This window comes from Phalacrocorax carbo, chromosome 10 (assembly GCF_963921805.1).
Source record: "Phalacrocorax carbo chromosome 10, bPhaCar2.1, whole genome shotgun sequence".
In the NCBI taxonomy this organism is placed as follows: domain Eukaryota; kingdom Metazoa; phylum Chordata; class Aves; order Suliformes; family Phalacrocoracidae; genus Phalacrocorax; species Phalacrocorax carbo.
Genome location: NC_087522.1, coordinates 16,220,893 through 16,238,718, shown reverse-complemented (window position 1 = coordinate 16,238,718; position 17,826 = coordinate 16,220,893). Strand labels below are relative to the sequence as shown.

General features: G+C 37.4%; 1 protein-coding gene across 2 annotated transcripts in view; it reads left to right on the top strand.

Moving 5' to 3' along the window:
- RBFOX1 (RNA binding fox-1 homolog 1) overlaps window positions 1–17,826 on the top strand; it is a 1,419,204-nt gene that overhangs the window by 216,220 nt on the left and 1,185,158 nt on the right. For both annotated transcript variants that reach the window (XM_064461968.1, XM_064461967.1), the window contains one exon: window positions 12,715–12,774. In XM_064461968.1, coding sequence (XP_064318038.1) covers window positions 12,715–12,774 — 60 coding nt within the window. The remainder of the gene's footprint in view (window positions 1–12,714; window positions 12,775–17,826) is intronic.

The window sequence follows — 17,826 nt, the reverse complement described above, 5'->3', positions numbered from 1 at the left end:
TGGATGCTTAAATATACCTCCTGTTGGTGGAGTGACATTTGGACAAGCAATACAAAGTATAAAATGTAGTTCATCTGGAACTGCAGCTGTGTTTGAATTTTAACTATTTCCTGTGGGTCTGCAGAAGTGGAGGTATCAGCAACCATAACTTGCAGTGCTGTACTGTGAGACAGTGAATTTCAACCCTAAACAAAGGTCTGTTCCCTGCTGCAAAAGCAACATTCTGAAGTAAATGTAAGAGCAGATTCTGCAGCTCAGCTTGTGCACTGTCATAATGTGTGCATGGACACTCTGATGGGAATGCTCAGTTCGTGCTTCTCTGACTGTGTAAATTGTGGGTCAATGTTTCCTTCCATGTTAAGTGTGTTAGCAGTACTGCATTGGCATTATATTCAGTGTGGTTTATTAAAGCCGAGCAAATGTTGAAATCTATATCTTGGTATCATTTCATTTGCAAATCCACCTATGGTAAAATGTGGATTTACCTATGGCAAAAGCAATCTTTTCTCCCCCACTCCCGCCGCCCCCAAAAAAAGGTAGGCAGTCTTGTAATCTCAGAGAAACATATCATGATGGACACAAACTCTAAAAGTTTGTCTTGTAGCAGTGGATCTTCCTAATAGACAAAAGTTAACGTTACTCTTAAGTCAGGACTAGTTTGTATCTGGACCCTAGGATGTCTACTGTGCACTGCAACATAGGTAATATGGAAGAGTTGTCTGCTCCAACAATTTAAGTGCTGGGAGCCCCAGGAAAAGCCTGTGTAACTTGTGTCACGGCATGTGAGATGGAACCTGTTATACAACTAGTAGGTGATTTTTTTTTTCCTTTGAGTAACAGGAACACAGGAACCCCTGTAATCAAACAGACCAGTGAGCAGCATGGGTTTGTAGTGTCTGCTGTTGGATTCTTTGTAGCAAGGTGTGTTAAATCTCCTACTGGAAAGCTGCATAGTATCTTACAAGGACAAGAAAGTCTTAAAGAAAGACTAGAGAACAAAAGCAAGAATATTAATATCTCACTGTGGGAGTCCTTGCTGTGTCTGGATCTTGAAGACTGGGTTCAGTTTCATTCCTTCTATTTAAAAAAAAAAACAAACCAAAGCAAAAATAAAGAAACAAAACAAAAAAACCCACAACCACCCCACCCAAAAACAACAAACACACACAACCAAACCATCCAAACAAAAAAATCCACCAAACCAAACAAAAATTGGAGCAAGACAAAAAGGGCAGCTGATAATAAATGTACAGAAAATGATGGAACTGATTATAACAACCCAGCAAACAAACCCTCTGTTCAAATGGGCTTAGTTAGGATTCCTGTATCATAAATATAAGATTGAAAGCTATAAAGGGCTGTCATTGCTCTGCCACCAAGGGGAAAGAACTTTAGTTGAATCAAGTTTTTAAAACAAAGATATCTTTTAGTAGAAGAACTTTTTTTTTTTCTTCTCCTACGTCTTTTGTACCTTTTCTGCATCATCTTCTCAGTACCCAGTTTTATGTGTGTAAGATCTTGCTCATTGTATCACTGAATCCTGATTAAATAGTACTTCACTGAGCTGTAGGCAGCCACTGGACAGGACATTTCAGATTTGCCATGTGCCTTTTGGAGGCAGGTGGGTACCAGCTCCTCTACACATTTGCATGAGCCCCTTCTCTTATGGGATACTCACACATGGACAGAGCAGCCACTGGCAAATCATTAATCAAATTGTAATAAAACTGTGTGGGCAATAGATGGGTTATAGATAGCTAACACCAGGGTGTGGAGGAGACAATAGAGTCTTGACAAAGTTCACTTATGCTAAAAGAGAGAGAGGACTTTGAGTGATCGAACTATAACTTTGACTCAAAAAAAACCCCAAAAAACATGTCTGGTTATAGGTAAGTATCAATGCTGAGTCCATCACTAAGGTGATGGTGAAATTGATGAAAACTCTCAAACACAATTTTCAATAAAGAGTTAGAAAATTGCTAAGTCACTTTTATAAATCAGGTGGAATTATTTTAAATGTTTCTTGACTTTGAGCATTTCTTCTATCCTGTAAGCTTTCTTCAGAAATCTTTTAATCCTCCTAAAATCTTATTCTTAGGGAAACTCTGTCCGTCTTGAAAGTATTAAAGATCATCTTTCCTTGGAATATGATGTCTGTTTTAGAAGTGAATTCTCACCTGTCACATACAATTTTGAGTTGGCTAACAGCCATCTGCTTTGACTGCACATCTTCATGACTTGAAACTAAAACAGCCACAAATCCTTTTGATGCGCAGCTTTACTCGGGGAGCAACAAGAGATGAAAGTTTTATCATGAATAAATGAAAGCATTTTAGTTACTTTAAGCAACAAATTTCAGCTTGTGGAGAAGTTAAATTTCAGTGGCTTATTTAGGACCTGATTCATCATTATGACTTCAAAGGGGCAAAGGTGTCTGTGTTTGGAAGCCTTGTTAATATTAATAGGGATACCTGCACAGGGCTTGGTTGTGAGCTGGCTTGGGCTGTCACATGGGCAAGTGATGGTCTCTCTGGCCCACATTGTTCCCATGTTTTCTCCTCTTTCTGAGGACTGCTACTGCTTTTCTGGGTGTCTTCAAGGAAAGGCATGTGCCTTATTTCTCTGTTTTTGGAGGTTGTTTGGATGCATCCATGTCTCTTTCAAGAGAGTACATCTACCCTTTCTGCTTAGAAGTTTTTGTGGATACTGAACTACGCTATAGTAAAAGAGTAATCACTACAAAAGAGCTCCTTCTATTGTAGCCCAAGAAGGCCTGAATACAGGCTTTCTTCCATTACTTAAAGTGGACACATTCAGTTCGTAAAGGACAGACTGAGTTCCATAAGTGGAAACGGTTTATCTATTCTTATGTGCCCTGATCTGTGCTAAGTATGCTCTCAGGAACACACCAAATAAAGCTCTGTGCTAGAGAAAAAATGCCAGGTCTTGCTTGAAGGTTTCTCTGTTTGGCTGAAAGGAGGCCAAGCCACCATTCCTTATGCACGTACCCTTTCATTTCCTGTATTGGTAACGGTACATGCTCTGCTTACGCCTTCGCTTTGAGGTGTTAATCCTTAACAGTGGCAATTAAATACTAGAGACTCCTAACAAATAGAAAATATCTCTGTCAGTTTGAAACATCTGCGTATATGTCATGGTGTTGCTGTTTGTCAAGGGCTGGTGCCTGTGAAAAGAGTACATCCGAGTAAGAGGCAATCAATTCATTCAAAAAAAATTCTGAACTGTTTCACTGATAAAAAGTCTGGAAAAATACAGAATTTAAACAGAATTATGATGCTTCTGAATTAGGCTTGTGTCTGTAGGCTGTCCTATTGCCATTTTTCCCCTTGAGCTTGAGTCAATGGAAGGATTCAAATGGACAGAATTCAAACTGTTTCTCTAGGTTACAAATTTCAATACAACTGATTTCTCTGGGCTAGCTAGGGTTTCACTTCTATACTACCATTTTTGAGGAGAAATCTTTTGGAAGTGGGCATAGATACAGCACAAACATTCTCATTCTGTTTCTAAAGCAGCCACATGTTTTTCTTCTGTGTTGAATTATATTAAAGCACCACAGAGATGCTGAAAATGCTTGTAGAACTCATGTGACTGCTCTTTCTATAATGTGTTGTGGAAACAGGCTTCACCCAATGGCAGAGAGGAGGGAGTTAGTTGTGGGGAAGTGATAGAAGAATTTTGTCTCAAACTCTATTCTTTGTGCATCCAATTCTCTGCATGTTACAATACTTGCTCAGAGCATCTGCTTCTTATTGCCTTCTTTTTCTGTTGTTACTATATTTTTACTGCCTGTTCTCTTAAACTGATGTGCACTGTAGCATGTTAGCACTATCTACATAACTTCACAGCTTGTATACTTTCATAAACTTACTGTGCAAAGTATTTCTTGCAAGATGTATAGATTTTTTCTTAAATATACAAATTATAAATTGCCCTCAGGACTCAAGCTATTTATTCTTAAATTGAATAATATTTTTTTGTAATCCAGTTCCAACTGACAGAGCATTCGTCATATTTTACTGACAGAAGTAAACACAGAGCTATAAGTGCTATCTTGTCAGAGAATTATATGAGCTTGTAATAGCTCATATATTCATGCAACTGAATTTTCATTTTACTTTTATTTATTGGAGAGCTATCCTAGGATTTTGAATTAATTCCTTGCTTTTGTTTGCATTGATATATATTTCTTCAATAAAAAGAAGAAATCTCCTGCTATTTCAGGCCTCATCAACCTTCCTGAAAAATAACATTAATAATAGTAGTATAACAAAAATTGAAATACATAACTGTAGTTTGCTTTCAGTCCTACAAGAAATCTCTGCTAAAACAGCAAGTGCTCAGAGTGGGTTGTGGTTTGTAATTGTAGCTGTTCATTGAAACTGTGTTCAGAGAACAGTTATTATAGTTATAACATATTAAGAAATAACAGGTGGTGCCTTCATTGAAATTTGTTCTGAATAAAGCAAACTTAGGGGCAACTACCCAAGCCAGGGGCAGGGCACAGCATACTGCTCTCATAGGGGTGTGAATGTTACGAATCAAATATGATGGCACAAAGTGAACATATTAATATTTAGCATATGTATCTTCATCAGTCCCTATCACTTAAGTCATGGACGTAGAATCCATGGCATAATATTGCTATTAGCAGGAAGGAAGAATGAAAATGCTTTTGAAAACTAGATGATGCTTATGGGGCTGGGAAGTAGTCAACTGCGTTTCCTAAGGCCATTTAAAGCGGAGAGGGGTGTCCAGCCATCTTTTAGCATGTACAAACTTGTAATTTTCAACAACACTGAAATATTTATTTTCTGAGTCAGGACTCTGCCATGTCAGAGTAACAGCAGTCCATACAAAGGAGACTTTATAATGTTGGCCCAACACACATATTTTAGTATTTCTGCCTAGGTGTATATAGGCAGAAATACTAAATATATTTAGGTCTGTATGTAATATATCAAACACAGGAGAAAGTATGTTCTGGTCTTTTTTTTTTTTTTTTAAAAAAGACTATTATTAGATACCAGTTAATCTTATAATAAGAGTTACCTATTTAATTCTAAATAAGTAAACTCATGTAATTGTTCCTAGTAACACAATAAAGATGCCCATCCTAGAAACTTGTATATAACTTAATTTGTCTCAGCGGTTTGGGGTAGGAGAATGAAAGATAGTTAAATTGCATTGCTATTAGCATAACAGTAACGCTGTAATGTTAACAGATCTTGATGTCAGTTAAATATTAAATTAGGATTGTGCATAGCTCCATTCTAACTGAGGCTATAGAATGACATTAAAAGTATCTTCTACAAATAGTGTTTTCTGTTTCTGCGATAAGGCAATTACACCATTCTGGTGAAATAAATCTGAAAACAACTGCTGATCAAAAATGATGTCTTATAGGAAATCTTTGCCTGGCCGGGGGGGGGAAAAAAACCAGGATATATTCCTATATTTGAAGTTTTGTCTTTAAATTCAGTTAAAGAAAATGTTGGAGAGTTAATGAATTTAATATTTCCTGATGGTATATTTCAATGATGGAGTGCGATGGGAGTATGTTTTTGTGAGACTTCTAGCACAACACTTTTTGCTTCACTTGGTGCAATCCAGGAATCATTGGAGTCATTATATGAAGCTGTTTTGAGTAGAATTACAGCCCAGCTGGGTTTCTCTGAGCTTCCAATAAAGACAGAAACTTTTTATTTCTTATCTGAACTCAGCTGAAATTTTGTACTTTGAGGTCTACCAGTACCCGAGGGCAGTACTGATTTTCCAAGACACGTGGGGATGTTTACTGGCTATTACAGTGCAAGGATGAAGTCTTTAAACTGTGAGGCCTCTGAGATGATTATCATTACTCTACAGATTCTGTTCCTGATAGTCTTTTAACACTCCTAGGTATATGTCCCTAGGAGACTTGTAGTTTACTGAAAGCTTCTGCCTCTGTAGACCTGAAGTAATTCTACTCAGGAGATAAATGGGCAATGTCAGACATCCTCATCTTAGCACTTTTCTTTGTGATTACATTTTGGAAGTATTTATTTAACTCTGGAGTTTTGTCTTTTCTTCAACTTGATTTCACAGCAGAACCTGCAATAATTTACCCACTTTACTGACTGTTTGAGGGTTAGGAAATATTTAACAATTCAGTTGAGCAAATGTAGTTAGGAATAATCTAAGTTTCTTATTGTGTTGCTTATGTTCTCCATCTTCAGGAAACATCTCCCTGTATTATTTCCGGGGCTTCATTGTTCAGCATTTTGAAGCTTGTGCTTGGCACAGTGAAAAAGTTCTCATTTTTTATATTACTCTTTCCTACTGTGTAGCTCTGAATTTAGTGCTACATCTGTTTCTTTTAACCTCAACAAATACATTATTTTTAAAAAAAGTTACTTTTCATTAAGTTTCTAATCTTTTGGGCTCTTGATTAGCCATTCCAGACTTCTATTTATTTTTCTACTGTGGAATCTCTTGCTATTAGACACATTCGACTGCAAAAATAAAGATTTGTATAATTTTACAGGATGTAAAATTAAAATGATTGTCACTTCTAGTAAATCTCATATTTGTTTCTTGACTCATTGAATCTGTAAGTATACTGGCAGCTCCTGATACACAACCGTTGTCTTTGGTTTGTGATAGTAAGAGTTCAGAGTGGTTTACATTTTAATTATGATTCAGGACCATGGACTTCAACAATGACAAATTTTCTAATATCTAGTGAAGAAAAATTTTCTAATATCCAATAAATGGCAGGTTGTTCTGTGAATTTATATTTTCAAATCTACTTCTAAGTAACCTTTGATTTGATTCACGGAGTGACGGCTGTTGGAAAAGGGAAGGATTCCTTATTTTCTTTATGAAATTTTTCACTAGTATAATATCCCAGGGAAATGATTACACTCTATAAATATATTCAAATATTAGTGTTGGTTAAATGCTATTTTGATTCTTTTAAGTGAAATTTGTTCTCCCAGATATCTTAAATGTAAAGCTGAATACATATAACTATATAAATATAAAATTGATCCACATTCCATTGCTAATTATGGATTTTGAAATAGGCATAGTATTGTCTGACTTTTAACTTAGTCCTTGCTCTAAATAATACAGTTGTGAGGTTTTTTCCTCTGTGTACAATAGGAATGTATTTCTGCTGTGTAGAATAGGAAGTGAAAACCCCTTCAGTAATTGCCAGATTAACCCATGCAATAAAATGTGGAAAGGCCTTGGACACAACTTACGACTGCCAACCAGGTGCCAGAGGGAGAATTCTGCTATTGCAGGACTCTGCATAGGAACATCAGTCTCTGTATGCCTGGCAAATCCTTTGGGAGCCTCCTTATTCTAAAGAAGAACAGTAATATATGTGTCTGTTATGGAAGCCAAAATATCTTCACGGTTTAAATGGCTCTTGGTGTTAAACCATCTTCTATAAACTGATTTCCATTTGTGGTATGCTCAGCTTTGCAATCCTTGTTTTCAGCCCTTTTCAAAAGCCTTCAAGACTTTGTTTTATTTTCATTAGAGAAGTCTTAGAAGAATATGGGATACCCTTTCCAGAATATAGGAATATTTGCTTCATTCAGGAACTTCCTCTGCTTGGACACTGATTGTCTAGATTGTCTTCTGCTGGAGGACATAGGGGAGGAAATAGGAAGGCTGTAACAAAAAATTGCCTTCATCTATTTAGATATGACAGGCTTGGCATGTTCCTCAACTTCTAACCTTCCCTGAACTCCAGTTTTGTCCCACATAACTTCTTTTTGATTATCTGCCAGCTCAGAATTACTCTGTCAGGGGCTTGTATTTACAAAGGCACAGCGCTGCTGTGAATTGTACATGGGAAAGGAAAACAGTTGTATTAGCCTTACGGGAAAGAACTACCACACTGGGGAGTCTGCCCAGTCCTGTGCTTTTTTAGCTTCTCTGTTATATTCCAGACAGGTAACAGAGTTCAGGGTGAACTTTTCAGGAAACAGCACATTAACATACAGGATGCATAGAGTCATCAAATGCGGTCTTCTTTTACCCTGAAAACCTATTAAGAATAGTTAGATGAAAATACAACTATTTTTACTTAGATGAAAAATAGTCTTATCTTTGACACCACCCTCAACCCCCAAAATGGATCTCCACTGAAAAGTTTTCCCTCTGTGCAAGCAGGAGAGAAATTTTCAAGTCACATCACTTTCTTGAATTCATGGTTCGAGGAGGAAAAACCACCATTACCCTATTTCCCTTCCATTCCTTTCTGCTTCCCGCTAGAAGGAGAAAAGATTTCTTGTGTCTGCTGCTACTCTTTTTTTTCTCCTCTATGATGTTCTTGCTTTGAGGCCCATCCATTGTGGATCAGAATACTTTCCTCATGGACCTGAGAATCCCTCGATATCCCCAAAGCCTTGTGACATACAAGCTTCTTGCATAATCAGACATTATACACACAAGAGTTTCCTTAGCTTTAGTTTTCTGTGATAAAGCCTCATATTAATGCTGAAAATGTATGGTGACAAGGAGCCTGTTTTGAATCTTTTTTTAAGCCTCAGATGGTACACTGAAAATAGGCTGCACTGTACTATGCGTTACCTTAATTTATGTGAAACATCATATTGATGCCTTTGTAGACAGCAACTTAGTGTTTCAGAGGAGTCTGTGTGTTACAAAAAGGGCAGCAGGTGTTATTTAGACTAAATTGACCTTGAAATTGATTTCTTTATTTTATGACTTACTGAGGGGAGATTAATACTTTTTTTTTTTTCAGCCTGAAACAATTTACATGGTAATAGAAGGCATAGTCAGTCAAATAAATTGCTGGAAGTAGTAGTGTTCCAAGAAAGAAAATATGGATCTTACTTGCATTGATTCTTCCTATCCCCAGGGAGTAGCTAACACTTTTAGCACTGGGGAAAGGCTGCCAAACTTTATTTTTCCCATTAAAGGCAGAAGAATGGATAATAATATCTGTAAGCTGACATTTACTCCAAACTGTCAGTTGAGGGGAGGGGTCAAGGGTTTGCCCCATATAAAATTTAGGAAGTGTTTTAATGCTATTTCATTATTTCTGTAAGGGCAGATGGATAGAAGAGAAGATCATAAGGAATTTCTAGAAAGCCTGATGTGGAGACAGCACAGCTGCCCTTTGTAACAGGGGTAGACCTTGATAATAGCCTGTAAATGGTTGTTGCAATTCCACCTCTGAGCGCCAAGAAGAAGTCTCAAGATACAAAAGTTCATGGAAACAAGAGACCTAAAATCTTACCTGGAGGAGGCACTGATTGGAATATTAATAAAGTTTCATAGGATGGAGAAAATTTTTTGTTATTGTGCTGCCACAAATGCTGCATTGCTAAAGTGACGTTATTTCTGTTTCCTGTAGGCTCCAAGGCAAGTGTACAGTTAAATGACTTGTCAGTAGCATAATATTTTACATAACATGAACATATATTATTATGGCATATTACCTGAAAAGAAATGTGAATGCAATTCCACAAAAACAAGTTTTTGTTTGTTTTAAATACAGAAGTACTCTATAGGAAAATGTCTTACATGTGAAAATCATTATGGTCATCCTGGGGCTGGGAGTAGAGAATTTATCTCTTGTCTATCAGAAAGCTGCACCTGAATGCTATTATTGCAGCTGTAGTGAATGAATGATTATTTCAATCTTTGTAATACAAGAGGAGACTGGTGTTTGGCAGATACCAGTCTGTCCAGGCCAGGCTTAGGGCACTACAGGGGAAAGGACTCAGGCGCTTGCTAACAGGCTTAGATTAGTTTGGACTACTGTCAGGATTCTCTGTCTTCCTAAAAATAACCTTTGCCTGAGGAATTTTGCTAATATTGCTTTTATTTTCTCAATGTGCCTGGATGTGTATGGCTGAATGTGCCCTGGATTATGACAGGTGGCAAGCATCTTATTAATATAGAGCACATCACAAGCTTTCCAAGTAGGTGTCCCATACGGAACAGTGGTCCAAAGCTGTTTATTAATTTGTTACTGGTTCACAGAGCTGTGTAGTGTTTGGAAATAAGCTGGGGCTGTGTGTGTGGAGGGGAAAGTATATTTGCAAAATAACTGTTTAAAATTGCATATTTATTTGGAACTCAGGGTATTGCCTTCTGGAAGGGAGTTGTGTAGAATAAAATCTGCTATCTCTTTGTACGTCTGCCAGCCTGCCTCACCTAGAGAGTTTCCCAGGAGCAACACCCCTGCAAAATGGTTAGCTTGTGGGGTCTGAATCCTTACAGTGCCCTTCAAGCACTGGGAAACTATGATCTAAGATCAGCCGTGCAACCTACTAAATGATAGCTCTATAAGAAGAAAGGGAATGCTAATTAGAAGACAGAGTGGAAGGTAATGGGCATAGAATACAAATAGTTGAATGTACATTCTACTGTATCTCTATATACATTCTGATTATATGATGTGCACAATAAAGCTGAAATAGTAAAATGGGTATGGGGTGGCTGAACCGTGGCTGCTGTCAATAAGATAGAGTAGCTAAGGTAAAGATGAAAGCAGAAGAGTGAAATAAGTAAAAATTTTTTTAAAACCCAAACATACAAATAAACAAAACAAAACCAAACAAACAAAAGCAAAAAAAACCCCAACAAAACAAAACAAACAAACAAACAAAAAAAAACCCACCAAAAAAACCAGAAAAACAACCAACCCTACGCACCACCAAACCCAAAAACCTGAAAAGGTAGAAAATGCACAACTTATCAGTGATAGAGCAGTGAGTAAAGTTGTAGAAGTGCAACGAAATTATGCAGAGACTAGATAATAGAACAGATGGTTAGGTTGGCGTTTTTGTTTGACATCAGTCTCGAAGCTTGCAGTTTCTCACAGCGGACAGAAGTGACTGCTTTCCTTTGTGGGAAACGGATGCAACTGGACTGTAGGAATTTGTCTGTTGGCTGATTTTGATGGTAGTTTGGCATCTGTATGTCTTATAAAGTCTGTTTCTTGGCATTTCCTATGAAGTCAATGTGTACGATGGCTAGGTTGAACAGAGAACCACTGATATTCCTACTTCTGCTTTTCAGGAACTAGTACTATAAGTGGACGCTCACTGCATAAGAATGTCCTTTTATAGCTTGACTTGTAACACATATAGAGCAAAAGTAAAAAAAAAAAATAGTTTTTCATACTATTAGAGACATTAGTTTTTGTACCCCATAGATTTTCATGTGACAATGGTAATTGTAATATGTTTCCAGCTGCTGTGTTTCAGCAATAGCTGTCTTTTGAGGCAGTTTATAGACATTGAGCTTCTCATTAAGTGAGAAATAGGTATAGTCCTCCATATATTAATGGGAAAACCGGGATGCAGAGGAGTGAAATGCTGAAAGGTCGTAAACTGAAGTACCAGAGAATTACTATTAACTCCCTGAAATATGTTCTACCTACTGGATCACAGTGCATCTCCTATAAATAAAGTATCTAGAACCTGAATATCTGGAGGCATACTTGAAAATAATAATAATAATTTAAAGCAGTTCTTAGCAGTTACTCTCTGCTGTTTTTGCCAGACAAGCATCAATTTCAGCTTATCAGTCTTTCATTCCCAAACATTAAGAGGAACTGCCTAGCTTCACTTTGACATGCAAATCTGATCTTATTAACAGAAAAGGCAAGACAACAGGAGGCCAGCCCTGGGAAACCTTTTCAAAATATAAATATGAATGTACTGGCTGTATTCATTAGGGAAGAGACAAGGATTTAACATGCCAGCTATTTTAACATATCCTTCTAAAAATAGTTGTGTTTAAATTACAGACTTGAGTCTTGCAATGCCTCTCTATTTAGACAGTGTGGCACTTCTACCACCTGTTTAAAAACCTCTCCAAGTCTTTGTTTCTCTATTGTGTTAACAACAGTGTAGTCAGCTTATTCTCACGCTATATATACTACAGTAATATTCCTTCCTTGTTCTTGCATTCTGGTCTCTCTAGCTGTAACTGCAAAGCCTTCAGATGTGTCCAAGCCCCAAGGCTTGTGTCCACACTTGTGGAATGCCAGTTTGAATGTAGGAGAAGCTTCAGGAGAGAGAGAAAACTAGGTCTTTGACGTTGCTTCAGGGTGGACCCAAATGTAGACCTGTCTGCAAGGATGATGAGCCAGCACAGCCATGAGCCTGCCTGCTGAGCGTGCCAACGTAGCCACAAACCTGCCTGCCTGCACAGCCTCTGCTACAGTGGTTTGACACAACATTATACGGCTGTTACCGAGCAGGCAAATAAACCAGGGTTCTTTTAATGGAATATAAAGTCACTTTTTCATAAGATGCCAAAAGAACTTTGGGCAGCTGAGAAACTGTCATCCAAACTTCTATGGTAAGGCTGTGCAGACCTAGTTCAGAAAGTGCACTGGACTTCTTGCCTGGGCTTCTGAAAGGCAGTAGCTGTATCATCATCCGGGCCTTCCCACCCACACCCTTTTAAAATAGGGGTAAGAATACTAGCCTTCTTGAGGATCATTATAGTAACACCAAAAAAGCATGTCATTTAATAAAGGGGATCTAATGCATAAACAGAATAGCAATGAAAACCTCTGTAACCAAATGTTTTATGAATGGCTTCTCTGAGCTTAATTATAGCGATGCCCAATGTTGATCTTTACTCTTGTTATGTAAAGTGAAAACTGCTGTTTAATCTAATTTTTTTTTTCTTCCTCTCTTTCTTCAGGACTATAAATCTGATATTATGACTCTGATTTCCAGTGCCAAGAACAGTCCTCAAGGTCCAGTAAGTAGAAGCATTTTGGTGAATAGATTAGGTTCTTTAACTGAGTTTAGATATTCTTTTAAATTGCTTCAGTCATCAATCACTGGAACCAATTTTTACCTGTGATGCCTTGGTGCTTTTGAAATGACTGTACTTGAATTTGCTTAAATAATCTTTACTTGAATATATAGTATAGCAAAGATCTGTCTTACCAAACTGAGTAAAACTGATTAGTGTCATTGCAGTGTAAGTTCATTAACAGTCCCGTGACTCTGTTTTGTGCTACTACCTATATCACATCAACCTACAGACTTGGCTTTAGGTTGTGTCTCACTGTTATGCAGGGGAGGATAGCATAAGAGTAAATTGTAGGGCGGCATAAAACTGCAAGCCCTCCTGCAATTCCCTATTGTAATGACGTCCCTGACTGAGGGTAGGTACAGAAAAAGAACACGAGAGTTTGGACAGGTTCATTGGAATGCAAGACCAAAGTGTTCCCAGGAGTAATGCCAATTTTTGGCTTGAAAATTGAGCAGGACTGGACCAAGAGAATGACCTTATATTGGCTTAAAGGATAGAAGTAATCTAGTGTGTCTCTATCCTATCCTGCACTTTCCATATAATATCATCACTTGGCAGGAAATAGGTGTACCACAGAGTAAGGTGTTATAGGCCTGATTTTCAAAGGTGCTGATGATATTCTCCGTCTGATGCCACTGAGAGTTCATAATTCATTGCAGTCAAGTCTCTTTAATCTTCTTCTTTTGACTCTCTAAATCATTAATATCATGCCATAGCGCCTTTTCAAGTGCTCCTGGTTGGATAATGCCAGTAATTGACGTTACTTTGCTCTCTACACATTTGGGTTATTTTTGTAGTTATATTTTTTTATTATTCTGATTATCTAAATTATATGCCCTCAGACTAGCCGTTGTAGGAATGTGGATTTATGTCAGAATAAGGAAATACACAATATTTCAGGTATTCAGCAAACTCTTTTTTCCTGTTTGCAGGCATGATTAATGCAATTATAAATATGAAACTTAAACCTTAAAAGTTCCTGTAAAGGAGGTCATGGTTGACCTTTTTCCAAATGAACACTGTCTTTTGAAACTGCTTAGCCACAGTCTTTAAAGATCAAACATATACAGAGAATTTTAATTTCTGATGATGATTTGACAGAATCCTTTTTTACCCCATATACTAAGTTTTGGATGCATATCTTTCAATAATTCTTTCTGCATTGGCACTGATATTCCTTCCCATTAGAACAGTTTTCAAGAACTTTAATAGCTACTGAGAAGTTGCAGCCTTTCTGTTAGTTTCTCAAAAGTTAACTTGTAAAATAATGTTGTGAGAGATGAAGGCTTATCTTAGAAAAATGTTTTTGTGTTTCATATATAACCTGGAAGTTCTGACTTTTTTTGTTTTATGATTGAATCCTTTGGTTGCTGTTGCCTGTAAGAAAGTGTCCTCAAACTTCAAAGTATTGCCTTAAAAAACAGGATTTCAGTTGTCTTGCTTGAGCCTCAGTAACTTATAGACCTTTAATTACTGGGTTGGTTTTTGCTTATTTTTGGTGAGTGGAAAGTTATAAAGGCAAGTTTAGCAGTGTATTTTGATCTGCTGAAGAGGGTTGTGATGGGAAGAGAAAAGGGTTTCATATTTTCTATGATATTTCTGATGCCACACAACCGTGGCATAAAAAATAGTTAAGAGTTGAACTTATTTCTCTTGAAATTACACTGCCTCTGTTGCTTGGAAAATTGTTTGTTGTGATGGATGAGAAGGAATATGTAGATTTCTCAAATGTATTGCTAGTTCATTGCTTATAGGACAATCTGGTAATAAAAGGAGTGTTGACAGATGAGAATTCAAATGGATCTGATAATGAATTATTGAATGATGCCCTAGTTCCAGAGTCTGAAAGGCTTGTTGCCAGGGTGTGTTGTTGGTTTGTTTTTTTTTTTTTTTTTTAATAATTGGCTCCTCTCCTGCTTTTAGTGACAGATCCTATATGAAATCTTAATGCAGTTTAACTCAGACTGAATTTACTTCTGTGTTATATAATTGAGACTTTATTGAAATGGCAGAAGTTACAGTGATATAAAACATGGAGGAGCAACCCCAGGCACCAGTACAGGTTGGGGGCTGATCTACTGGAAAGCAGCTCTGTTGAGAAGGGCCTGGGAGTGCTGGTGGGCAGCAAGCTGACCATGAGCCAGCAATGGGACCTTGTGGCCAAGAAGGCCAATGGTATCCTGGGGTACATTAAAAGGAGTGTGGCCAGCAGGTCAAGGGAGGTTATCCTTCCCCTCTACTCTGCCCTAGTGAGGCCACATTTGGAGTCCTGTGTCCAGTTCTGGGCCCCCCAGTTCAAGAAGGACAGGGAACTGCTTGAGCAAGTCCAGCAGAGAGCTACCAAGATGACCAGGGGACTGGAGCATTTCCCGTATGAGGAAAGGCTGAGAGGCTTGGGTTTGTTCAGCCTGGAGAAAAGACTGAGGGGGGATCTTATCAATACCTATAAATATCTAAAGAGTGGGTGTCAGGATGATGGGACTAGGCTCTTTTCAGTGGTGCCAATGACAGGACAAGGGGCAACAGGCACAAGTTGGAACACAGGGAGTTCCACCTCAACATGAGAAAACTACAGCAGTAACTCAGGAATCAGATCTATCAAACGTCATGTTTCTTGACAGGTATAGCTGCTTAATAAGTTTTTAAATAATTCAAGATGCTTTAATTAAGCTGAGTGTGCCTTTTGAAACCTTTTTTTTTTGTTGTTATTAAATCTCATGAGGCAATCGGTTATACCTGTGGAGCTACAAAAATCTAACTGAAGAAATTTCTATTGGGAAGCTTTAGGAAGTAGTCAGACTGCTAGTTGCCAGAGTCTGGAGGGCTGTATTTGAGCTAGGATTCCACCATTTTTGTCCCTTTTCTTATAGGTTCCTCTAAGTGCTGTGCTCGTCTTCTATCTGCGGTTTCATGCTCTTTTCCTAGGCTAGCTTAAATTCTCATTTCTGCTTATTTAAATGTTTATGCTTTCTAAAATGGCCTTGCCTTTTTCTTAGTTTCCATTTCTCAAATTCTTTCCTGTATATTGATATTTGATAACAAATATCATGTACTTTTTTTAATCAAGAGATGTTGAGAAAAGGTACTGGGAGTAAAATAGGACTCCTTAGGGTATTTCAGTAGGGACAACAATGATTTTTGCTGAGAAATAAAATTGCTGCAAGAATTGCTGTCTGATCAGAATAGAAATGTGCTAGCTACCTGAAATTACCTTATCACTACTGCTGTTTCAGAAGAGAGAACTATTAGCTGGAGATAATGGCTTGCAAAAATGTGGATTTCTTTAAATTTTAGATTTCTATTGAATGGAATGTATCTTAGCACCAGTATTCTTTAAAAGTAAAAGAAAAAAAAACTGTCAATACCAGTGACAAGTATAGAATAGGAAGAAAAAACATCTCTTCCCTAAGCATCATGACAGAGTATTTGGATAATAAGTTGGGCAGGAGGGGGCACTCTCTTGCCCAGGGAAGAAGGGAAAGTATGTTGTGTAGGTATCTCAGATGATACCACAGAACTGATCTAATTAAAGAGAATTTTTTAAAAATCTGTACTAAAATGAAGTTTGTTGTGTTTGCTGGCAGTAGAGATGATACTAAGCAATGCCTTGTCCTCTTAATAGCCTGCCTTCCTTTCATTGTCAGAAGTCCTTCTGCTTCTGTGCTTTTAGCCAAGGAGTTAAGTCAGTGTAAATAAAATAAGAATAAGCCATTTCCAATAGCTGAAAATTCAAATGCTAACAAGTACGTGAATCGAGAGAGCTGCTGAAATGTCAGATGAAGTTTGATAGAAGATCCTTCTTTTTGAACAGTCATGGTTTTGGTGTGGAAAGAAAAGCTGGGGTTGGACAGTAGCTCAATACGTAGAGGGAAGACAAATCCAATGGAGAGGGTGTTTATTATTAGACTGTCTATGTAAGGTTTTCTTTGTTAATCATGAAAGATAAGCCAAAACGATGTGTGAAGGCTCTCAATCAAGTTTGGTCACACACCCCGTCTTCTACCCGGAAGATTAAGGAAGCCATCCTATGGGCTAACTGAACTGAAACAGGGGGTTCTTAAAAGGAATTGCAGAGTAAGCAAAAAAGAAAAACAAATGCCTTTTGCTGCTGTTAGTAATATTCAATTTTGGTAGGTCTATGTACAGGAATTTAACAGACTTTCATGAAGGAGGTTTTGAGCCTGCTCACAATCTAAGAATAAGCAGAGATTAAGAAAAAGCAGGAAAATACTGTGTGTGCATGAAAATTGTATAGAGGCTGTATACAAGTTGATGTTTTTCACTGCTAGCAGTATTAAATTGTTTGTGGGGTGGAGTGTGCTCCCACAGATGGAATGCAAGCCACTGTAATAAATGGGATATAATGTACATTTCATAGAGCAGTTCTGTAAATCTCTTTTTCTATAACTTTGAACTGATGGGAATGTGATAATTTTGCCCACCTTTTCCTTTTTTTCCTTTTGCTTGGTTTTCAGTCAGGAAGTGCAAAAACGTGCTACTGGAAAACAAATAAAATTATTTATGTCAATAAATATTTGCACAAGCAAGATTCTAACTTTTCTATAGCTACCCATCAAAGAAATTCTGTTTAGCTCTGTTACCAGAATTGCATACTGTTAATCTTGATTATTTTATCACTATCTTAGAGGTAAATAAATCGATGTATCATGAATGTTAAATATATTTATAGTTCAGTTAATGTTTTCTTTGGTTTTCTTTTGTAATCTGTTCATATTAACAATGTTTGTAAATTGGCAAAACCCAGAATTTTTAAAAAAACAAAACCAGAAACCATGTTTCTAAAGGCCCACGATAAAAACCTTTTGGAATTCCTGTGGGTGAGAAATAAAAATTAGAAAAAACCCAACCAACTTAACACCCCACCCCACAAAGGCCCCTTTTAACTCCCTTAGTAATTTTGCTATCAATTTTTTATATGCTTTGCAACATGTAGTAAGAGGCAACTTATGAATATTAATTTTCTGCTCTTTT